The following is a 25371-nucleotide window of genomic DNA, read 5'->3' on the forward strand; positions in this document are numbered from 1 at the left end:
CCCATCTGCTTTCTCTTTTCATCATTCCATTACCCAACCTTTCTCAACCCTTCTTCCTTCCCATCTGCTTTCTCTCTTCATCATTCCATTACCCAACCCTTCTCAACCCTTATTCCTTCCCATCTGCTTTCCCTATTCCTTTTCATCTCTACACATCCAATCTCTCTCTCATTCTCAACCCTTCACAACTATCTTTCTATCTTCCCATTCCCCCCCTCGCGTCTCTGCAGCCCAAGCCTGAGAATGCCGTGACCATTGCGGTGTCGTCCCGGGTCCTGTTCCGTACTGAGACGGAGCAGAAGGTGTATGAGCAGAAGGGTGTAGAGGAGTACCTAAGGTATCAGGTGGAGCACGAGAACGAACCCTTCGCCCCAGGACCAGCCTTCTCCTTCGTCAAGGTTAGAGTCATGCAAACACACTACCCTTCGCCCCAGGACCAGCCTTCTCTTTCATCAAGGTTAGAGTCATACAAACACACTACCCTTCGCCCCAGGACCAGCCTTCTCCTTCATCAAGGTTAGAGTCATACAAACACACTACCCTTCGCCCCAGGACCAGCCTTCTCCTTCATCAAGGTTAGAGTCATACAAACACACTACCCTTCGCCCAAGGACCAGCCTTCTCCTTCACCAAGGTTAGAGTCATACAAACACACTACCCTTCGCCCCTGGACCAGCCTTCTCCTTCATCAAGGTTAGAGTAATACAAACACACTACCCTTCGCCGCAGGACCAGCCTTCTCCTCAATCAAGGTTAGTCATACAAACACACTACCCTTCGCCCCAGGACCAGCCTTCTCCTTCGTCAAGGTTAGAGTCATACAAACACACTACCATTCGCCCCAGGACCAGCCTTCTCCTTCATCAAGGTTAGAGTCATACAAACACACTACCCTTCGCCCCTGGACCAGCCTTCTCCTTCATCAAGGTTAGAGTCATACAAACACACTACCCTTCGCCCCAGGACCATCCTTCTCCTTCATCAAGGTTAGAGTCATACAAACACACTACCCTTCGCCCCTGGACCGCCCTTCTCCTTCATCGAGGTTAGGGTCGTACAAACACACTGAGACGACACGCACAAACACTTCCGTACCATATATGGACTCAATGATGAACAAGGAAACAGGATACATGTCGTCGCCCCCCCCCCCCCCCCCTTGGGCCAATTGAGATATCGCGTGTGACTAATACATTTCATTCATCGTGTGCGACCACAGATTATACATTATCTTGACCAAATACTCATGTCTCCGCAATGAATATGAAAAGACATATCTTCAAAAATGGAAGGCAGTCCAGCATGGGTACCAGTCCAGCCTGGGTACCAGTCCAGCATGGGTACCAGTCCAGCATGGGTACCAGTCCAGCCTGGGTATCAGTCCAGCCTGGGTATCAGTCCAGCATGGGTACCAGTCCAGCCTGGGTACCAGTCCAGCCTGGGTATCAGTCCAGCATGGGTACCAGTCCAGCCTGGGTATCAGTCCAGCATGGGTACCAGTCCAGCCTGGGTATCAGTCCAGCCTGGGTATCAGTCCAGCCTGGGTACCAGTCCAGCATGGGTACCAGTCCAGCCTGGGTATCAGTCCAGCCTGGGTACCAGTCCAGCCTGGGTATCAGTCCAGCCTGGGTATCAGTCCAGCATTGGTACCAGTCCAGCATGGGTACCAGTCCAAGACTTGACATTCAGGTCAATTTGACAGTGGCACACTGGGCCAGTACCAAGTGAAAACTACTGTCCCGAATGAGAAAATTCCTGGCCCTCTCCAAGATCACAGGAAAGCAAGTTATGCATGTACAATTTAAATCATGGGGGATTTCATGTTTTGTTATCAATCTGGGAAAGTACCTGATATTATAGCCTACCATAAAATCTGATATTAACACAGATTTTATGATGACATATAGAGTATATTATATAGACTATATTAAACAGTTCACAATATAATATTCCTCACCAGAAATTAGGCCAATAGCACATTGATGGAAAGCAATATCTTTAGGGCCTGTACATGGTCCCTATTAATCAGGCAGGGGTGATATATTAGCCATAAGCATTATCACCTGTCTGATGCAGCATGGTGGTCACATGGCTGAAGCATTATCACCTGTAGCTTGATGCAGCATGGTGGCCACATGGCTGAAGCATTATCACCTGTATGATGCAGCATGGTGGCCACATGGCTGAAGCATTATCACCTGTATGATGCAGCATGGTGGCCACATGGCTGAAGTATTATCACCTGTAGCCTGATGCAGCATGGTGGCCACATGGCTGAAGCATTATCACCTGTAGTCTGATGCAGCATGGTGGCTACATGGCTGAAGCATTATCACCTGTCTGATGCAGCACGGTGGCCACATGGCTGAAGCATTATCACCTGTAGCTTGATGCAGCATGGTGGCCACATGGCTGAAGCATTATCACCTGTAGCCTGATGCAGCACGGTGGCCACATGGCTGAAGCATTATCACCTGTAGCCTGATACAGCATGGTGCCCACATGGCTGAAGAATGGAGTTTCTCTCCCAGTAGGCAAATCATTAGCTAGATCACAAAGTAATATCTTTGCCTGTTTAATGTCCTAAACTGGAACTAAAACATGTCCCACTAAAAAAAATCATGGGATTTTTAGTGTTTATAAATACAGTGTAATTGTGTGAATTTTACAGTGAATATAGGTTTTCCTTTTATGCACTCGAATGGCCGAAGTGCTTCCTGTGGTTACTTTTGTTATTGCCAGACACTCAGATTGTAAAATGTTGCCTATAAATCATACAGCACTCTGAAAGCTGGGATCCCCCAATTTTCAATAATTGTCGTTAAAACTATTGTGTTTTCCCCAGATTGCATTTTGGAATGTTGCACAGTGACATTTCTTTCTGCGCAGCAATCAGCTGTGTGAGGAGTTGCGCCCACTTTCCACCAAACAGTTGATTTTAAGCTGATAAATAGCTTATGAACAGCTTCGGGAATGAATCAGTTGTTTTAACAATTATATAGGCATGGACTACAGAATAGCAGTATTGCAATATTAATTTTGTATTTAACCAACAAGTGATTTAAAAAAATAAAAAATAAATAATGATAAAAATAATAATAAAAAATAATAATAATAAAAAATAAATAATAAAATAATGTTCATGACAAGTAAGCAGCTTATGTAGGACTACGTAAACCTTTCTTTGCTAATAAGGACATCGCTGTGTCCAATATGAAAAAAGACTGAAAAGCATGTGGAGGACTTCCGAATGCACAGAAGTTTACATACACTTAGGTTGGAGTAATTAAAACTCATTTTCAATCACTCCACACATTTATTGTTAATTAACAAACTACAGTTTTGGCAAGTCAGTTAGGACATCTACTTTCTGCATGACACGAGTGATTTTTCCAACAATTGTTGACGGACAGATTATTTCACTCATAATTCTCTGTATCACAATTCCAGTGGGTAAGAAGTTTACATACACTAAGTTGACTGTGTCTTTAAACAGCTTGGAAAATTCCAGAAAATGAATTGACATCATTTGAGTTAATTGGAGGTGTACCTGTTGATGTATTTCAAGGCCTACCTTCAAACTCAGTGCCTCTTTGCTTGACATCATGGAACAATCTAAAGAAATCAGCCAAGACCTCAGAAAAATATTGTAGACCTCCACAAGTCTGGTTCATCCCTGGGAGCAATTTACAAACACCTGAAGGTACCATGTTCATCTGTACAAACAATAGTATGCAAGTATAAACACCATGGAATCACGCAGCCGTCACACCACTCAGGAAGGAGACGCGTTCTGTCTCCTGGAGATGAACGTACTTTGGTGCTTAAAGTGCAAATCAATCGCAAAACAACAGCAAAGGGCCTTGTGAAGATGCTGGAGAAAACAGGTACAAAAGCATCTTTATCCACAGTAAAATGGGTACTATATCGGCATAACCTGAAAGGCTGCTCAGCAAGGAAGAAGCCACTGCTCCAAAACCGCCATAAAAAAAGTCAGACTACGATTTGCAACTGCACATAGGGACAAAGATTGTACTTTTTAGAGAAATGTCCTCTGGTCTGATAAAACAAAAATAGAACTGTTTGGCCATAATGACCATTGATATGTTTGGAGGAAAAAAGAGGAGGCTTGCAAGCCGAAGAACACCATCCCAACCATGAAGCACGGAGGTGGCAGCATCATGTTGTGGGGGTGCTTTGCTGTAGGGGGGACTGGTGGCCATCACAAAGATTTGACCTCAATTCTATAGAGCATTTGTGGGAAGAACTGAAAAGGCGTGTGCGAGCAAGGAGGCCTACAAACCTGACTCAGTTAAACCAGCTCTGTAAGGGGGAATTGGCCAAAATTCACCCAACTTATTGTGGGACGCTTGTGGAAGGCTACCTGAAACGTTTGATCCAATTTAAACAATTTAAAGGCAATGCTACCAAATACTAATTGAGTGTATGTAAACTTCTGACCCTCTGGGAATGTGATGAAAGAAATAAAAACTGAAATCATTCCCTCTACTATTATTCTGACATTTCACATTCTTAAAATAAAGTGGTGATCCTAACTGACCTAAGACAGGGACATTTTACTAAGATTAAATGTCAGGAATTGTGAAAAACTGAGTTTAAATATATTTGGCTAAGGTGTATGTAAACTTCTGAATTCAAATGTACGTGTCGATTGAATATGAAAGGCTGCCTATGAATTTTTAGGCTGCCTGACTCCCTTGAGACGGGTGGCTGTGGCGTAGCCTACTGAGACGGGTGTATGGCGTAGCCTACTGAGACGGCGTAGTCTACTGAGACGGGTGTACGGCATAGCCTACTGAGACGGGTGTATGGCGTAGTCTACTGAGACGGGTGTATGGAAAAGTCTACTGAGACGAGTGTATGGCGTAGCCTACTGAGACGGGTCTGTGGCATAGCCTACTGAGACGGGTCTGTGGCGTAGCCTACTGAGACAGGTCTGTGGTGTAGCCTACTGAGACGGGTGTATGGTGTAGTCTACTGAGACGGGTGTACGGCATAGCCTACTGAGACGGGTGTATGGCGTAGTCTACTGAGACGGGTGTATGGAATGTCTACTGAGACGAGTGTAGTCTACTGAGACGGGTCTGTGGCATAGCCTACTGAGACGGGTGTATGGCGTAGCCTACTGAGACGGGTGTATGGCGTAGCCTACTGAGACGGGTCTGTGGCGTAGCCTACTGAGACGGGTGTATGGCGTAGCCTACTGAGACAGGTGTATGACGTAGCCTACTGAGACGGGTGTATGGAATAGCCTACTGAGACGGGTGTATGGCGTAGCCTACTGAGACGGGTGTATGGCGTAGCCTACTGAGACGGGTCTGTGGCGTAGCCTACTGAGACGGGTGTATGGCGTAGCCTACTGAGACGGGTCTATGGCGTAGCCTACTGAGACGGGTGTATGGCGTAGCCTACTGAGACGGGTGTACGGCATAGCCTACTGAGACGGGTGTATGGCGTAGTCTACTGAGACGGGTGTATGGCGTAGCCTACTGAGACGGGTGTATGGCGTAGCCTACTGAGACGGGTCGTGTGGCATAGCCTACTGAGACGGGTGTATGGCGTAGCCTACTGAGACGGGTGTACGGCTAGTGAGACGCGTGTATGGCGTAGTCTACTGAGACGGGTGTATGGCGTAGCCTACTGAGACAGGTGTATGACGTAGCCTACTGAGACGGGTGTATGGCGTAGCCTACTGAGACAGGTCTGTGGTGTAGCCTACTGAGACGGGTGTATGGCGTAGCCTACTGAGACAGGTGTATGACGTAGCCTACTGAGACGGGTGTATGGCGTAGTCTACTGAGACGGGTGTACGGCATAGCCTACTGAGACGGGTGTATGGCGTAGTCTACTGAGACGGGTGTATGGAATAGCCTACTGAGACGGGTGTATGGTGTAGTCTACTGAGACGGGTCTGTGGCGTAGCCTACTGAGACGGGTGTATGGCGTAGTCTACTGAGACGGGTCTGTGGCGTAGCCTACTGAGACGGGTCTGTGGCGTAGTCTACTGAGACGGGTCTGTGGCGTAGCCTACTGAGACGGGTGTATGGTGTAGTCTACTGAGACGGGTGTATGGTGTAGTCTACTGAGACGGGTCTGTGGCGTAGTCTACTGAGACGGGTGTATGGTGTAGTCTACTGAGACGGGTCTGTGGCGTAGTCTACTGAGACGGGTCTGTGGCGTAGCCTACTGAGACGGGTGTATGGCGTAGCCTACTGAGACAGGGCTCACTCGAAACGGAGAGGAAATGCTGGTTGATAACAAGTGTGAAGCATAAAACGTGGGGAAGACTGTGAAGGATGAAATACAAATATATATATCATTTCTTTCTGTTTTGGAGTTTGAAAATTAGACCATTTGAAAGCTTGATTAATTAGCCCGGTGAGCTCTGCGGTTGTTGCCGGGGCCAGCGGGCAGCCCTGAAGGTATTTGCCCTGCAGTATCATTCGCTAATTCAATCCCTGTATTACACATCATGTGCCAAAGAAACACCTCCACCTGTTGGAGAAGACATATTTTGGGCCCAGTTATACCTCTCGCTTCGCCTCATCCTCTCTGGCGTGACTCACACATTACAGTTAATTACCATAGCTCCCGCCTTGGGCCATTCAGTGTAATTTTCGGATCTCCATGGCAAGACGCATCCTTCACCCAAGTTTAGTCAAAACCCGGGCCAATGCTGTCTGAGTTAAAGAATATGACTGAGAATGGACAAGACAGGCGGACAGACGGACAGACAGAGGTGATCCTCAGTCCCCTCCCTGATTTCATCGTGGGGGACAACAAAGATGAATGGATGCTCTTAAAGTTTGACTATAGACTGGATTTACAGAGATACTGAAATGCATAAACTCTGGTAGAGTACTGAGGTGGTAGAGTACTGAGGTGGTAGAGTACTGAGGTGGTAGAGTACTGAGGTGGTAGAGTACTGAGGTGGTAGAGTACTGAGGAGATAGAGTACTGAGGTGGTAGAGTACTGAGGTGGTAGAGTACTGAGGGGGTAGAGTACTGAGGTGGTAGAGTACTGAGGTGGTAGAGTACTGATGTGGTAGAGTACTGAGGTGGTAGAGTACTGAGGTGGTAGAGTACTGAGGTGGTAGAGTACTGAGGTGGTAGAGTACTGAGGTGGTAGAGTACTGAGGTGGTAGAGTACTGATGTGGTAGAGTACTGAGGTGGTAGAGTACTGAGGTGGTAGAGTACTGAGGTGGTAGAGTACTGAGGTGGTGGATTACTGAGGTGGTAGAGGACTGAGGTGGTAGAGTACTGAGGTGGTAGAGTACTGAGGTGGTAGAGTACTGAGGTGGTAGAGTACTGAGGTGGTAGAGTACTGAGGTGGTAGAGTACTGAGGTGATAGAGTACTGAGGGGGTAGAGTACTGAGGTGGTAGAGTACTGAGGTGGTAGAGTACTGAGGTGGTAGAGTACTGAGGGGGTAGAGTACTGAGGTGGTAGAGTGCTGAGTTGGTAGAGTACTGAGGTGGTAGATTACTGAGGTGGTAGAGGACTGAGGTGGTAGAGTACTGAGGTGGTAGAGTACTGAGGTGGTAGAGTACTGAGGTGTTAGAGTACTGATGTGGTAGAGTACTGAGGTGGTAGAGTACTGAGGTGGTAGAGTACTGAGGTGGTAGAGTACTGAGGTGGTAGAGTACTGAGGACATACACTGATGCCATCTCGTGGCCGAAATCTAAATAGTATCTAGGCAGGAATAATACATTTTGGCCTTTTTCTTGCATTTCAAAGATGATGGTATAAAAAAATATAACTTTTTGTTTCTTTGTATTATCTTTTACCAGATCTATTGTGTTATATTATCCTACATTCCTTTCACATTTCCATAAACCTAAAAGTGTTTCCCTTTAAACGTTAGCAAGAATATACATATCCTATAATAATAATAATAATAATAATAATAATAATAATATAATATACATATCCTTGCTTCAGGTCCTGAGCTGCAGGCAGTTAGATTTGGGGATGTCATTTTAGGCTAAATTTGGAGAGAAAAAAAGGGGTGTATCCTTAAGAGGTTTTAAGTGCCATCACTGAAATAAAAATTCAATGTAAATAAAAGAATATTGAGTAAGAGGTAAAATAAAAAACTATTTCCCCAAAGACTTGGAGAGACATAAAAATTAATAGGAACTGTCGCAGTAACACACAGACACATTCCGTGACTTGTTGTGGCTCATTGACTCATATCACATGGGTAAAGCATGCATCCGTAACCATGGGTACAAAGTGGCTGATTTTACATTGATTTAGAATGTTTTATCTCCAGGGTCTGAACGAGATGGAACTCTTTCACTATTGATCTGTATGCCGAATGCTATTACAAGTGTACTGATTACATTACCCATAATCCTTTGCTCTCCCCTGCTATCTCATCAGGCCTTGGAGACGGTGATATTGATTTGCATGCTATGACATGTACACTGACTGACTACATTACCCATAATCCTGTGATCTCCTCTGCTCTTCCGTCAGGTGTTGGAGGCAGTGAACGCTAACACATACGCTGACTACATTACCCATAATTCTGTTTTCTCGTCTGCTCTTCCATCAGGCGTTGGAGGCGGTGAATGCCCGTCTGAGAGAACTGTACCCAGAGAGTGAAGAACTGTTTGACATCGTCCTGGTAACCTATAACCACGCCCATGTAGGAGTCAGACTCATCAATACCATCAACCATCACAGTGAGTCTTACACACACACACACTTAGCACACTCACACGGAGGCATATGCACGCATGTTAGGGTGTGCTACCTGCACGAAACAGGCACAAGCACGCACTGTCCAACAGTTCATAGCGAAACTAGCGTACCCTCAAGAGAGCACGTGTGCTGCCCCAGTCAATGTGTCACAGGTATCAGCGTTAGCTTACCTTGGGTCTCTCAGATTTGGGAAATATCAGCAGATGTAGGTTCTTAATTTGACCACCCGGTTGTTGCAGAATTTTTTTTTTATGGCTTCTAAACTTTATAGTATCCACTTTAAAATATAAGACTTGGTGTGCCCTAAAAACAAACATTCATCAAACCCTACAAAAATGTCCATTAATTATAATCCACACAATAATTCACATTTCCTGTTGCTGCAGGATTATTTTCCTGCTGTGAGAAACAGGTCAAATTAAGACCCTACATCTGGGGCTTTCATTGTGTGCAACGAATACTGCATACCGCTATATACTTATTCTAGAAGCCTAGAATACAAGGGTCCCGAAAGGGGTTATTCGGCTGTCCCCATGGGACAACCCTTTTCGATTCCAGGTAGAACCCTTTTGGGTTCCATGTAGAACCCTTTCGGGTTCCATGTAGAACCCTGTGGTTATAGATGGAAATCAAATGGGTTCTACCTGGTAAAAAAGGTTATTCAAAGGGTTGTCCTGTGTGGCCAGCCAATGAACCCTTTTACATTTTAGTTGGCACTTTTGTAGGCACAGACTGGGGATCGACTTACCCTTCCAAAGTCTGACTGTTCACCATTCGGGGGAAATAGCTAAACTGACCTGACATCTATATACCACTTTCACGTAGAGCTTTCCAGAGGCCATGAACCATAAGAGAATGGCTCTCTGTGTGTGAACGAACGCAAAACAGAAACCAAAGCTGTTTCCCAAATAATGGGTCAGATCCCAAGGGTCCCAACCAGTCCCTCTGGGTTCGCGGCCAAAGCAAAGCCTTGGTTGTGGCAAGACAAATGTATTTATGTATTTATTTATTTTTTATTGATGGGTCGCCAACATATTCAAAGGACTTCCGGGTCACAACAATGAAAACAAGTGAAGGGGGAGTGGCTTCCTTCAGAGCTCCCAGATGCCTCCATGTCTTCTCATCTGATGTTAGATCTCTCCAGTGGTCCTCTGTGTGACACGAACCACACTCCCTGACCTCTGACATTTTCTCTAGAGAACACAATAAACAAACACGGACAAGATGGCCGCCCAGACGTCAAGGAGATTCGATTCTGTAATACAAACTGTTCTTTAGGGTCCATCCCAAATGAAACCCTTTACAGTGACCAGAGCTCACACCGTATTACCTATCTATATCAGTTACAGGTTAGTCATTTAGCAGATGCTCTTATCCAGAGTGACTTACAGGAGCAGTTAGAGCCTTGCTCAAGGGCACATCGACAGATTCTTCACCTAGTCGGCTCGGGGATTCAAACCAGAGACTTTTCGGGTTACTGGCCCAACGCTCCTAACCGCTAAGCTACCTACCGCCCAGAACCAAAAGTAGTGCACTATTTAAGGAATATGGTGACGTTCGGGATAAAGACCTTATTGTGGAAGTGAATTAGGAGATGTCTATGCCACAAGTGCATAGGTTTAACAAGAGGCAGAAGTGATAAGTAATGTTGGATGCAACTCGCTTTATAGAAGATAGGGGCTTTTTTTGGACACTCATACAATATATACACTACCGTTCAATAGTTTGGGGTCACTTACAAATGTCCTTGTTTTTGAAAGAAAAGAATTTTTTTTTGTCTATTAAAATAACATCAAATTGATCAGTGTCTTTGGGGTGTGTGACAACATAATGTAGACAGTGGATTGGCTCTTTGGGGTGTGTGACAACATAATGTAGACAGTGGATTGGCTCTTTGGGGTGTGTGACAACATAATGTAGACAGTGGATTGGCTCTTTGGGGTGTGTGACAACATAATGTAGACATGGGGTTGGCTCTTTGGGGTGTGTGACAACATAATGTAGACAGTGGATTGGCTCTTTGACAACATAATGTAGACAGTGGATTGGCTCTTTGGGGTGTGTGACAACATAATGTAGACAGTGGATTGGCTCTTTGGGGTGTGTGACAACATAATGTAGACAGTGGATTGGCTCTTTGGGGTGTGTGACAACATAATGTAGACAGTGGATTGGCTCTTTGGGGTGTGTGACAACATAATGTAGACATGGGGTTGGCTCTTTGGGGTGTGTGACAACATAATGTAGACATGACAGTGGATTGGCTCTTTGGGGTGTGTGACAACATAATGTAGACATGTAGACAGTGGATTGGCTCTTTGGGGTTGGCTCTTTGGGGTGTGTGACAACATAATGTAGACAGTGGATTGGCTCTTTGGGGTGTGTGACAACATAATGTAGACATGGGGTTGGCTCTTTGGGGTGTGTGACAACATAATGTAGACAGTGGATTGGCTCTTTGGGGTGTGTGACAACTTTGGCTCTTTGGGGTGTGTGACAACATAATGTAGACAGTGGATTGGCTCTTTGGGGTGTGTGACAACATAATGTAGACAGTGGATTGGCTCTTTGGGGTGTGTGACAACATAATGTAGACATTGGCTCTTTGGGGTGTGTGACAACATAATGTGTGGATTGGCTCTTTGGGGTGTGTGACAACATAATGTAGACAGGGTTGGCTCTTTGGGGTGTGTGACAACATAATGTAGACAGTGGATTGGCTCTTTGGGGTGTGTGACAACATAATGTAGACAGTGGATTGGCTCTTTGGGGTGTGTGACAACATAATGTAGACAGTGGATTGGCTCTTTGGGGTGTGTGACAACATAATGTGTGGATTGGCTCTTTGGGGTGTGTGACCATAATGTGACAGTGGTTGGCTCTTTGGGGTGTGTGACAACATAATGTAGACATGGGGTTGGCTCTTTGGGGTGTGTGACAACATAATGTAGACAGTGGATTGGCTCTTTGGGGTGTGTGACAACATAATGTAGACATGGGGTTGGCTCTGGGGTGTGTGACAACATAATGTAGACAGTGGATTGGCTCTTTGGGGTGTGTGACAACATAATGTAGACAGTGGATTGGCTCTTTGGGGTGTGTGACAACATAATGTTGGCTCTTTGGCTCTTTGGGGTGTGTGACAACATAATGTAGACATGGGGTTGGCTCTTTGGGGTGTGTGACAACATAATGTAGACATGGGGTTGGCTCTTTGGGGTGTGTGACAACATAATGTAGACATGGGGTTGGCTCTTTGACAACATAATGTAGACAGTGGATTGGCTCTTTGACAACATAATGTAGACATGGGGTTGGCTCTTTGACAACATAATGTAGACATGGGATTGGCTCTTTGACAACATAATGTAGACATGGGGTTGGCTCTTTGACAACATAATGTAGACATGGGGTTGGCTCTTTGACAACATAATGTAGACATGGGGTTGGCTCTTTGACAACATAATGTAGACATGGGGTTGGCTCTTTGACAACATAATGTAGACATGGGGTTGGCTCTTTGACAACATACTGTAGACATGGGGTTGGCTCTTTGACAACATAATGTAGACATGGGGTTGGCTCTTTGACAACATAATGTAGACATGGGGTTGGCTCTTTGACAACATAATGTAGACAGTGGATTGGCTCTTTGGGATGTGTGACAACATAATGTAGACAGTGGATTGGCTCTTTGGGGTGTGTGACAACATAATGTAGACAGTGGATTGGCTCTTTGGGGTGTGTGACAACATAATGTAGACAGTGGATTGGCTCTTTGGGGTGTGTGACAACATAATGTAGACAGTGGATTGGCTCTTTGGGGTGCATGACAACATAATCGCTCCGAGAGACTCCATTCATCTACTTTACATAAATACATGCAATGATTGGCATGCTCTGTAATGTGGAACATAATTTATATAGCATACATTAAAATACCAGTGCCCCTGTTTGCAGGAGAGAGAGAGAGAGATCTGATTTGAAAAACCCCATCAGAATCACTAAAGAAGTCTCCCCTCTTAGAGAGCTATCAGGTTGCAAGGGAATTAGATTTCAGTTTCATAAGATCTTCTCAGGACACACAACTTCTTGTAAAATAATGTTTATTCATGTTTTCTCTAAAGGATACTGCTGTGAGAAGGCTTAACTACAGGCATGAAAACGACTTTGATGTCTGGATGTCAGTGAAGTTGTTCCAGTATGAGCAATCTTATACCTAGCAGTCTAAAGTCTATTGTGGCAGAAGACTGGTGTTACTGTGCTGTCAATGTGCGGTATCATCAGGCCTCATCCTTGTCAATGTACTGCATCATCAGGCCTCATCCTGTCAATGTACTGTATCATCAGGCCTCATCCTGTCAATGTACTGTATCATCAGGCCTCGTCCTGTCAATGTACTGTACCATCAGGCCTCGTCCTGTCAATGTACTGTATCATCAGGCCTCGTCCTGTCAATGTACTGTATCATCAGGCCTCGTCCTGTCAATGTGCTGTATCATCAGGCCTCATCCTGTCAATGTACATAAGGCCTCGTCCTGTGCTGTATCATCAGGCTTCATCCCTTTATCATCAGGCCTCATCCTGTCAATGTACTGTATCATCAGGCCTCGTCCTGTCAATGTACTGTCTCATCAGGCCTTGTCCTGTCATTGTACTGTATCATCAGCTCTCACCTTGTCAATGTACTGTATCATCAGGCCTCGTCCTGTCAATGTACTGTATCATCAGGCCTCGTCCTGTCAATGTACTGTATCATCAGGCCTCGTCCTGTCAATGTACTGTATCATCAGGCCTCGTCCTGTCAATATACTGTATCATCAGGCCTCATCCTGTCAATGTACTGTATCATCAGGCCTCGTCCTGTCAATGTACTGTATCATCAGGCCTCATCCTGTCAATGTACTGTATCATCAGGCCTCATCCTGTCAATGTATTGTATCATCAGGCCTCGTCCTGTCAATGTGCGATATCATCAGGCCTCGTCCTGTCAATGTACTGTATCATCAGGCCTCGTCCTGTCAATGTACTGTATCATCAGGCCTCGTCCTGTCAATGTACTGTATCATCAGGCCTCGTCCTGTCAATGTACTGTATCATCAGGCCTCATCCTGTCAATGTGCGGTATCATCAGGCCTCGTCCTGTTAATGTAGTATATCATCAGGCCTCATTCCAAAGAAAAACCAACCAAAATGTTTTATTTATTTTGAGAACCCATGCTCTTTCAATGGAAATCTATGGGTCCTCTGCAATTCCAGTTCCCAGATTGCAGTTCCTTTGGCTTCCACTAGATGTCAACAGTATTTGTTCAAGGTTTCACGCTTGTTTCTTCCAAAACGAGGAAGAATTTTGAGTTTTGGTACTGAGAGTCACAGTTGAAAGCAGTCTGCGGGCGCGCAACGATGAGGACGCACGCGTGCTAATTTTACTTTTCTATTGAACATACTTCTTTCTGTATGACATATTATAGTTTAATTAGATTGTAGGGTACCTGAGGATTAAATAGAAACATAGTTTGACTTGTTTTCTGGATTCCTTTGTCTGCATGTTGAACGAGGGTATTACTGAAATTAATGGCGCCAACATAACATACTTTTTGGGATATAAAGAAGGATTTTATCTAACAAAATTACTTATTCATGTTGTAGCTGGGACCCTTGGGATTGCAAACAGAGGAATATTTCCATAAAGTAAGTGATTATTTAATCGCTATTTGCGATTTTATGATTTTATGTTCATAAATGTTTAATATCACGATTATTTATTTGAATTGCGCGCTCTCCAATTTCACCGGATGTTGTCGACAGGTGTCCCGCTGACGGGATATCTAGCCCTAATATATATCATCAGGCTTCATCCTCTGCCCAGATCAATGAAAACATCACAGAAAGACAATAACGAAGACAACGAATGAACACATGACATAAAGACGACAATGAACGGTTTAATATGAAGAATAACATCAATGACTGGGCCATCCGCAGAGTAGGATATCAAAGAATAACATCAATGACTGGGCCATCCCCAGAGTAGGATATCTACCATGCTTCAGTAGTTGTTTATGCAGCATGTCCCCAATGGTGGGTCAGGAGGGACCCATTTCTCCTGGGTTGGGGCTGTATGATTAGGATCTATCAGAACTTTTTGTTGTGTTTTTCTTCATCTTGATGATCTCAAGACTATTGGAAACATGGCACCCCCCCCAAAAAAAATCTGAATGTATTTATGGTCTGAAGGGGACAGCGGAGGGACAGCGGAGCGCTTGAGTGAGATGGGTTAAGAGTCATACCCCTCTCTCCCAAAATAAAACACTGCAGACAGCTAATCCTCTCAGGACATAATAACCTTTTTCAGGTCCCACCCTTTAGTGAAAGATCCCCACGGTCTCCTTTCCTTCTGAACAAACATCATTCTTCCCTTCTCCTCCCATCTTCCTTATCCCCCCCTTCTCCTCCCATCTTCCTTATTCCCCCCTTCTCCTCCCATCTTCCTTATTCCCCCCCTTCTCCTCCCATCTTCCTTATTCCCCCCTTCTCCTCCCATCTTCCTTATTCCCCCCTTCTCCTCCCATCTTCCTTATTCCCCCCTTCTCCTCCCATCTTCCTTATTCCCCCCTTCTCCTCCCATCTTCCTTATTCCCCCCTTCTCCTCCCATCTTCCTTATTCCCCCCTTCTCCTCCCATCTTCCTTATTCCCCCCTTCTCCTCCCATCTTCCTTATTCCCCCCTTCTCCTCCCATCTTCCTTATTCCCTCCCCTTCTCCTCCCATCTTCCTTATTCCCTCCCCTTCTCCTCCCATCTTCCTTATTCCCTGTCTCTCTCTCTCTGTCACACTCTCTCTGTCACACTCTCTGTCTCTCTCTCTGTCTCACTCTCTTTGTCTCAGTCACTCTCTCACTCTCTCTGTCTCTCACTCTCTGTCTCACTCTCTCTGTCTCACTCTCTCTGTCACACTCTCTCTGTCACACGCTCTCTGTCACACTCTCTCTGTCACACTCTCTCTGTCTCTCTCTCTCTCACTCTCTCTGTCTCACTCTCTCTGTCTCAGTCTCTGTCACACTCTCTCTGTCTCTCTCTCTGTCTCACTCTCTCTGTCTCACTCTCTGTCTCACTCTCTCTGTCTCACTCTCTCTGTCACACTCTCTCTGTCACACTCTCAGTCTCACTCTCTGTCACACTCTCTCTGTCACACTCTCTCTGTCACACTCTCTCTGTCTCACTCTCTCTGTATCTATCTGTCTCTTGATCCATGTTGAGCTTCTCCTCTTCCCTCTCAGTACATCTTGGCCCAGGAGTCAGGACTAAAGATTAATTCAGCACATTGCTGTACACCTGTATCAGATTACATTCAGCAGCCTGCTCCCTCCTCCCCTCTCTCCCTACCTCCCTCCTCCCCTCTCTCCCTACCTCCCTAAATCTTAAAGCAACAGTAAACAGTTCAGGTATATCATGACTGCTTAATCCCAAAACTCATCCTTTCATTTCTAGAAAGTCATTTACACATGACAAGTCTTGATATTCCACTGTTTTAATGCTCATTAGCCATTTCAGAAGTTTATTTAGTAAATTTTAAACATCCAAAATTGTCTGGTTCAAAAACTTGTGTTTTATAACACTAATCCCCCCCCCCCCCCACCCTCCCCAGTCAGTTCATAACACTAATCCCCAACCAGGTCAGTTCATAACACTAATCCCCAACCAGGTCAGTTCATAACACTAATCCCCAACCAGGTCAGTTCATAACACTAATCCCCCCCCCCACCCTCCCCAGTCAGTTCATAACACTAATCCCTCCCCCCCCACCCTCCCCAGTCAGTTCATAACACTAATCCCCCCCACCCTCCCCAGTCAGTTCATAACACTAATCCCCCCCCACCCTCCCCAGTCAGTTCATAACACTGATCTAACCCCCCCCCCACCCTCCCCAGTCAGTTCATAACACTAATCCCCCCCACCCTCCCCAGTCAGTTCATAACACTGATAACACTAATCCCCCCCCCCCCCCACCCTCCCCAGTCAGTTCATAACACTAATCCCCCCCCCCACCCCCTCCCCAGTCAGTTCATAACACTAATCCCCCCCACCCCCAGTCAGTTCATAACACTAATCCCCCCCCACCCTCCCCAGTCAGTTCATAACACTAATCACCCCCCCACCCTCTCCCAAGTCAGTTCATAACACTAATCCCCCCACCCTTCCCAGTCAGTTCATAACACTAATCCCCCCCCACCCCCTCCCAGTCAGTTCATAACACTAATCCCCCCCACCCTCCCAGTCAGTTCATAACACTAACCCCCCCCCACCCTCCCCAGTCAGTTCATAACACTAATCCCCCCCACCCTTCCCAGTCAGTTCATAACACTAATCCCCCCACCCCCTCCCAAGTCAGTTCATAACACTAATCCCCCCCCCCCCCCACCCTCCCCAGTCAGTTCATAACACTAATCCCCCCCACCCTCCCCAGTCAGTTCATAACACTAACCCTGACACTGACTCGACAGTTCTTGCACCTTACCTCAGATGACACCGTGTATTGCAAAATGCTAAACTAATCTATCTGCGTCCCAAATGTCAAACCTATTCTCTACTTTAAAAGTAGTACACTAGATAGGGAATAGGGTGCCATTTGGGTTGCAGGTAATTAGACATCCTCCCTAGAGAAATGGCATTTATCATGCATTTAGTGCTCAATTACACAGTCAACCGAAATAGGACTTCTGCTCTCAACCCAAACCCCTCTGAAAGACACATATTTAAGTTTTGGAGAGGTGCGGGGAGGGGGGGGGGGCTTCCCCACTGGAAGCCCAGGGAGCTGTTGTTGTGTGGGGGGGTTAAGTGCATTGCTCAAGTGCACAACAGCAGGCCATGGCATCTAGGAGCTGATACCAGCTCACCACTCTGACTGATTTTTTCCCATCGGACCCTGAATACGAAACTGGCAAGCCGGCGAATGCTGGCCCGCTCTCTAAACGCTCGGCTACCTGCCACCCCTTCAAAGCTTCTATAAATGTCCTTTGACCTTTGGCCTGGAAGGTTGGCCCAACGGTAATTAAAGGGCTATGCTGTCTTTTAATGCCGAGCTCACACTTTTTCTCAAGGGGAATTAAATGACAAAAGACACAGATAGAGGATCAGCTTTACTCATTCCAAATGATAACCTTAACCATTAGACCTAGGAGGAATACAATCTGATCTCAGAACAGTACCAAGGGATCACTTCAATTGACTGGCGTAACACGGCGAGATTCCAAATTATAACCTTAACCATTAGACCTAGGAGGAATACAATCTGATTTTAGAACAGTACCGAGGGATCACTTCAATTGACTGGCGTAGCACGGTGACCTCAGGTTATGACCAGTGTCATTTTTCATTAAGCACTTATGCGGAGGAAACTGGGAGGAGACGCCTGGACTTGACCAATAGGAAGTGCTCCCTTCTGCTTGCCCTTACGAACCCACATGTGTTTCTCTCTGTCTCCCAGATCTGTTCATTGAGAGGTTCTGTATGACGGGAGGCAGTTCACCTATTGGCTACCTAAAGGCGTGGCAGACCAACCTGTACCTGTCTGCCGATGCGGAGAAGGTCAGGGAGGCGCTGTCTGAAGGTGAGTCGCACCACTTCCTGTCCTCACCTGTATATTACACCCCTACCCTCCTACTGTAGCATGGAACCCATAGACCAAACTCAAAGGTCAACTGTCCTGCAGTGATATTGAACTGCCGACCTTCAGAGTGGCACACACCGTGTCAATAGTTTGAATTACTGAAAAACAAAAGGTCACAAACAAAAGGTCACACACTTTAAAGTATAATTTAGAACAGGGCACTACTTTAGACCAGGGTCTATGGGGTAGTAGGGCACTACTTTAGACCAGGGTCTATAGGGTAGTAGTGCACTACTTTAGACCAAGGTTTATAGGGTAGTAGGGCACTACTTTAGACCAGGACCTATAGGGTAGTAGTGCACTACTTTAGACCAGGGTCTATAGGGTAGTAGTGCACTATAGAGGGAATAGAGTGCCATTTGGAAACAAACAGTACCCTTTCTAATGCTCTATTCAGTCCACATCGCGGAAGTTTACGAGGTGAAGAACTTTGCCGTGTGATTTAAGTTTAAAGGAAATGTTCCTGCTGTCATGATGTTGCCCTGTTGAGTGAGGCTTCCCCTTTCTCTCTCCACTCTTTGTTACCGCAGAAAAAGGTTGGGGAAAGGAACAATATTTCTTTAATCCAACCAGTTGAAAGTGTCCGTTGATACTTAAAGAATATGATGTCAGATCAGTTGTTGTCCGGGACATTATATCTGATGACAGGATGACATAAATTATATAGTGGAAAGTCTACACATTCTAGTTATCAGATTCACATGGAATTGTTGTGCAAATTAAATATTTGTGAAAATATTAAATATAATTTTATCCTCCTAAAATAAGATAATTGTTTCATAGTAAAACTTAGGCCCAGTCAGTGGAAGCACACCCAAGTGAACAGACAATGGTTGAGAACTATGAAGCACACCCTTCTCACCCCCGGTACAAAAGCCCGTTGACAGAAGTCAACCTTAGTTCCTGAAATGTGAGGACTGCTGTAGAGACTGAAAAGAGCCCTTGGTCTATCCCTTCGCCTCAGCCCTGCAAGGACTAAATGTTTTCTCTCAGACATCTTTAAATCGGTCTCAATGTTTTCCCTGAGACATCTTTAAAACTTCTTCAGGATTGGTGGTTGCCCTGTGGGATGGATGAGCTAAAGGCTAATGCGATTAGCATGAGTTTATAAGTAACAATTACGTTTCCCAGGACATAGACTGATATTGGCAGAAAGCTTAAATTCTTGTTAATCCAACTGCACTGTCCAGTAGCTGTTACAGTGAAATAATACCATGCTATTGTTTGAGGAGAGTGCATAATTATGAACTTGAAATGTTATTAACAAACAAATTAGGCACATTTGGGCAGTCTTGATACAACCTTTTGAACAGAAATGCAATGGTTAATTTTATCAGTCTAAAACTTTGCGCATACACTGCTGTCATCTAGTGGCCAACATTTGAATTGCACCTGGGCTGGAATAATACCTAATAATGCCCATTCTCTTGAATTTCAAAGATGATGGTACAAAAGAAAATACAAAAAAGATGCATGTTTGTTTCTTTGTATTATCTTTTACCAGATCTAATGTGTTATGTTATCCTTTATTCCTTTCACATTTCCACAAACTGCAAAATGTTTCCTTTGAAATGATACCACGAAAATGAATATCCTTGCTTCAGGGCCTGAGCTACAGGCATTTAGATTTGGGTATGTTATTTTAGGCAAAAATTGAAAAAAAGGGGCCAATCCTTAAGAGCTTGTCTCAATATTTTCTCTCAGGCATTGCTGCGGCCACCATGTTAATATTGATCTTCTCAATGTTTTCCATCAGACATTGCTGCGGCCACCATGTTAATCTTTTCCCTCAGGCATTGCTGCGGCCACCATGTTAATATTAATCTTCTCAATATTTTCCCTCAGGCATTGCTGCGGCCACCATGTTAATATTAATATTCTCAATATTTGATCTCAGACATTGTTGCGGCCACCATGTTAATGTTTTCCCTCAGGCATTGCTGCGGCCACCATGTTAATGTTTTCCCTCAGACATTGCTGCGGCCACCATGTTAATGTTTTCCCTCAGGCATTTCTGCGGCCACCATGTTAATGTTTTCTCTCAGGCATTGCTGCGGCCACCATGTTCATGTCCAATAAGCTGACAGAGGTATCGCAGACGCAGCTGAGAGTGGCCTTTGACGGGGACGCTGTCCTCTTCTCTGATGAATCAGAACGCATCTTCAAGGCCCAGGGCCTCGACGGGTTCTTCCAGCACGAGAGAGACAACGAGGACATTCTACTGGACCGTGTATGTAGACATATGTCAGAAAAATAAACATATTGGATTGTTATCGTTGTTATCATTCAGATTCCTGTAACTCTCTGCTTATTAGAAAAAAACGTTCTTATTTAACTCTCCTCTCCTCTCCTCTCCTCTCCTCTCCTCTCCTCTCCTCTCCTCTCCTCTCCTCTCCTCTCCTCTCCTCTCCTCTCCTCTCCTCTCTTCTCTTCTCTTCTCTTCTCTTCTCTTCTCTTCTCTTCTCTTCTCTTCTCTTCTCTTCTCTTCTCCTCTCCTCTCCTCTCCTCTCCTCTCCTCTCTTCTCTTCTCTTCTCTTCTCTTCTCTTCTCTTCTCTTCTCTTCTCTTCTCCTCTCCTCTCCTCTCCTCTCTTCTCCTCAGGGCCCTCTTAAGGACTTCCTAGCGTCCCTTGGTAAACTCCAGAAGAAGTTCTATGCTAAGGGTCACCGTCTGGACTGTCCCATTCGTACCTACCTGGTGACGGCCCGCAGCGCAGCCAGCTCAGGGATCCGTGCCCTGAAGACCTTGAGAGCCTGGGGCCTGGAGACGGACGAGGCTCTGTTCTTGGCCGGGGCACCCAAGGGCCCGATGCTGGAGAAGATTAGGCCCCACATATACTTTGATGACCAGATGTTCCATGTGGAAGGGGCGGCGGAGATGGGCACGGTCGCGGCTCACGTACCCTACGGGATCGCTCAGAAGCACCCACATAAGAAGAGCCTGAACACAGGGAAGTAGATAGCGGAAGGAGAGAATAAGTGAAAGATTGAAGAAACTAAGAGAGAAGAAGAGACCTGAGATTAAATACTTTTAGAGAGGGAGATATAGAGTCATATGGAACATCTGATCTTCCCCAGGTCATTGTCACAAACAAGAAAAGGGTTATTTTCAGTCAGTAAGCTTCGTAAAAACTAAGGTAGATCAATTAAAAATGAAGACAATGAAGAAAGTCTGTAAAGTTTTGGTATTGAAATACTCCTAATAGACGATAATTTAATATGTGTTGATTACAGTATGTGCTTTTGACCAGATTTCAGAAGTGTTTGTGTTGTGTAAGTGGGGTTGTTTCACCTCCTCAGCATCCTGTTTGTGCAGCCGTTATAATCTTCCTTAGGAATGTGTTATCGTAAGCACTTTGGTTGGCCACGGGAGAGTTCTACATGCCTGATATAGGAACATAGGAGAGTTCTACATACCTGATATAGAACCAGAGGAGACTTCTACATACCTGATATAGGAACATAGGAGAGTTCTACATACCTGATATAGAACCAGAGGAGAGTTCTACATACCTGATATAGGAACATAGGAGAGTTCTACATACCTGACATAGAACCAGAGGAGAGTTCTACATACCTGATATAGAACCAGATGAGTTCTACATACCTGATATAGAACCAGAGGAGAGTTCTACATACCTGATATAGAACCAGAGGAGAGTTCTACATACCTGATATAGAACCAGAAGAGAGTTCTACATACCTGATATAGGAACAGAGAGTTCTACATACCTGATATAGAACCAGAGGAGAGTTCTACATACCTGATATAGAACCAGAGGAGAGTTCTACATACCTGAAACAGGAACAGAGAGTTCTACATACCTGATATAGAACCAGAGGAGAGTTACATACCTGATATAGAACCAGAGGAGAGTTCTACATACCTGATATAGAACCAGAGGAGAGTTACATACCTGATATAGAACCAGAGGAGAGTTCTACATACCTGATATATAACCAGAGGAGAGTTACATACCTGATATAGAACCAGAGGAGAGTTCTACATACCTGATATAGGAACAGAGAGTTCTACATACCTGAAACAGGAACAGAGAGTTCTACATACCTGATATAGAACCAGAGGAGAGTTCTACATACCTGATACAGGTTCTACATACCTCAACATTTGTGGGATGTAACATGCATCCTGTGCTATTTTTAATGGCCGATCCACGGCTGTGGTTGTAGCGAAGGGAAAAGACTACAGGTGCTCCAGAACTCTCCACAGTCCGTCCTAAGAAGAATAAGACAGAGGTGAACTCTTGATAGTAACCAGGATGATATTTTACAAGATGACGAATGGCATCTGGACTGCCTTAAAGGACCCTGGTGTCTGTGCTTCAAAACACATGGATGAGACTGACCGACTGAAAGATGTGGGAACACCTCAAAAGTGTTCTGGAATTGGGAATCGATTCTATTATTTCTAGAATCAAAAAAGCCATGATCCAGAAGCACAGAGGAATGGGGTGAAATAACTATATTTGACAGTTGCACGACAAGACATACCTATTAATGAACATATGTAGCACACATGGAAACAGTTACGCAATGTAATTTATTAATTAATAGACCTTATTTGTTCGTGTCGAATTGTCTCACTGTGAAAAAAAAAAAGTAATTAACTTCAAGAATGAAGAGGTCACTTGCATGCTAGTCATCTTCCCCGAAGATAACAAATAACACAATTGTATTATCTCACAAAAGTCTTCTCCAAGTAACAAAGCCATAAATACCAACCATAATGTTTTTTTTAAATCTCTGAGTTTCCATTGGTGCCTTGGTTCTAACACATGTAGTAGGTGTATCACCTGTCTGTTCTGAGGGAACACTAGACGATCAATAAAGTTTTTACGAATTCAACTGCATGACAGAACTAAGGAGGAAGTGCTAAAGGAAGTGCCTGGTTGCATCCTAAATGGGAACCCTATTCCGTATGTAGTGCACCACTTTTGACCAGAGCCCTATGAGTCCTGTTCAATAGTAGTGCACTATATAGGGGATAGGGTATGTAAGCGTGTAACAGTAGTTTAAAATGGCTTCCTCCCGTCGTTTCCCTCCATCGTCACTGACGTTAAAGAACTTGATGCATGGTGAGACTTACAGTACCTCCCTGTACCTGATTCTACAGTCTACATTATCAACTCGGTCATACGTTGATATACCAGCAATGTTACTAGAAAAACTTCTGGAATGAATTTGTGTTAAATAACATATTGAATAGAAGCGTAATTAATTAAAGATCTCTGTTGTCATACATTTAAATGCATAGATATCTTTTCTTTGTTTGTCTGTAGAAATACAGTGAAAAGACTAACAATCAAATGTAGCTTCAAATATATGTTATTTAGTATTTGAAGGGGGTCGAATATATGTTATTTAGTATTTGAAGGGGGTCGAATATATGTTATTTAGTATTTGAAGGGGGAGAATATATGTTATTTAGTATTTGAAGGGGGATAATATATGTTATTGAGTATTTGAAGGGGGAGAAATATATGTTATTTAGTATTTGAAGGGGGAGGAATATATGTTAATTAGTATTTGAAGGGGGAGGAATATATGTTATTTAGTATTTGAAGGGGGAGAAATATATGTTAATTAGTATTTGAAGGGGGAGGAATATATGTTATTTAGTATTTGAAGGGGGAGGAATATATGTTATTTAGTATTTGAAGGCACCACACCTGTAGACAAAGAACATTTAGTTCTACCAGAGATACATGTTTGGTCACCTTTTATTTGAATAGTCTGAGTTTTCCATGTGGACCTGCTCTACGTGGTCATACTATCAACATACGATCTGTGGATAAGCAACTGCCGTCTACAGGTTATGGTGAAGTGTTACCTAATATTTGAGCAGTTTGGCTGTCTAAACATTATACTATTATCCCCCCCCCTGAGTATTATGACGATGAAATCTCTTTGCCATGTAAACACAGTAAACCTGGATGTGTGTAGGATGGAAATAATCAATGCTCAAAATGTTATTTATTTTTTTCTAAAGGAAGGACTTTTAGTTTAGTTTAGTTTGACGTAAAAGTCCCAATGATGATTTAAATGTGTCACTATGTATTTGGTCTGCACTAGATATCTAGTCCTGCTGATGTGTCTACGTGGTAACCCTTGTTACCATGTTACGGTACAGCTGTGTCTAAAATGATTTGATGCTCCTCGTCAACCATTGTGGACATTTGGGGACATTTATTACAAAGACGATCGTTCAAGCGTTTTGCTAAATGACAGATATTATTATATAGAATGGGTCGTTTTAGTTTGTCAATAAAACATAGACACTGTATTTTATTACAACGGAACATTCCACAGAAAAAAACCTACAGACGTTTGGAATGAGTCTCGTCACCATGTTGATTTTATTTTTATGAACAGTGGGATAAAAAAAGTATGTGAATCCTTTATAATTACTCTGATTTCTGCATAAATGGGTCATGTAATTTCATCTGATCTTCATCTAAGTCACAACAATAGATAAACTCTGTTTAAACTAATAAACACACAATTATACATGTTCATGTCTTTACTGAACACACCGTGTAAACGTTCACAGTGCAGGGTGGGAACAGTATGTGAACCCTCGGATTTAATAACTGGTGGACCCTCTTTTGGCAGCAATAACGTCAACCAAACGTTTTCTGTAGTTGTGGATCAGACCTGTACAACGGTCAGGAGGAATTTTGGACCATTCCTCTTTACCAAACTGTTTCAGTTCCACAATATTCTTGGGATGTCTGTTGTGAACAGCCTCTCAATCAGGTTGAGGTCAGGACTAACTGGGCCACTCCAGAAGGTGTATTTTATTCTGTTCAAGCCATTCTGTTGTTGATTTTATTCTGTCTTTTGGGTTGTTGTCCTGTTGCATCACCTAACTGCTGTTGAGCTTCAATTGTTGGACAGACAGCCTTACATTTTCCTGCAAAGTGTCTTGATAAACTTGGGAATGAATTTTTCCG

General features: G+C 44.2%; 1 protein-coding gene across 2 annotated transcripts; it reads left to right on the forward strand.

Annotated features, from left to right (window-relative positions):
• Nucleotides 1–236: 236 nt before the first annotated feature.
• LOC139398297 (cytosolic 5'-nucleotidase 1A-like) lies at nt 237–23659 on the forward strand (the record flags this gene model as incomplete). Of its 2 annotated transcripts, XR_011631439.1 has the most annotated exon segments (6): nt 237–398; nt 8583–8712; nt 18217–18339; nt 20445–20629; nt 21000–22397; nt 22482–23659. XR_011631439.1 is itself a non-coding variant. In XM_071144354.1 (5 exon segments), coding segments are annotated over 5 exon segments (957 nt in total), but the record flags the coding sequence as incomplete, so codon positions are not given.
• Between the last annotated feature and the right edge of the window lie 1712 nt (nt 23660–25371).

The sequence above is a fragment of the Oncorhynchus clarkii genome, unplaced genomic scaffold, assembly GCF_045791955.1.
Source record: "Oncorhynchus clarkii lewisi isolate Uvic-CL-2024 unplaced genomic scaffold, UVic_Ocla_1.0 unplaced_contig_12131_pilon_pilon, whole genome shotgun sequence".
NCBI classification, from domain to species: domain Eukaryota; kingdom Metazoa; phylum Chordata; class Actinopteri; order Salmoniformes; family Salmonidae; genus Oncorhynchus; species Oncorhynchus clarkii.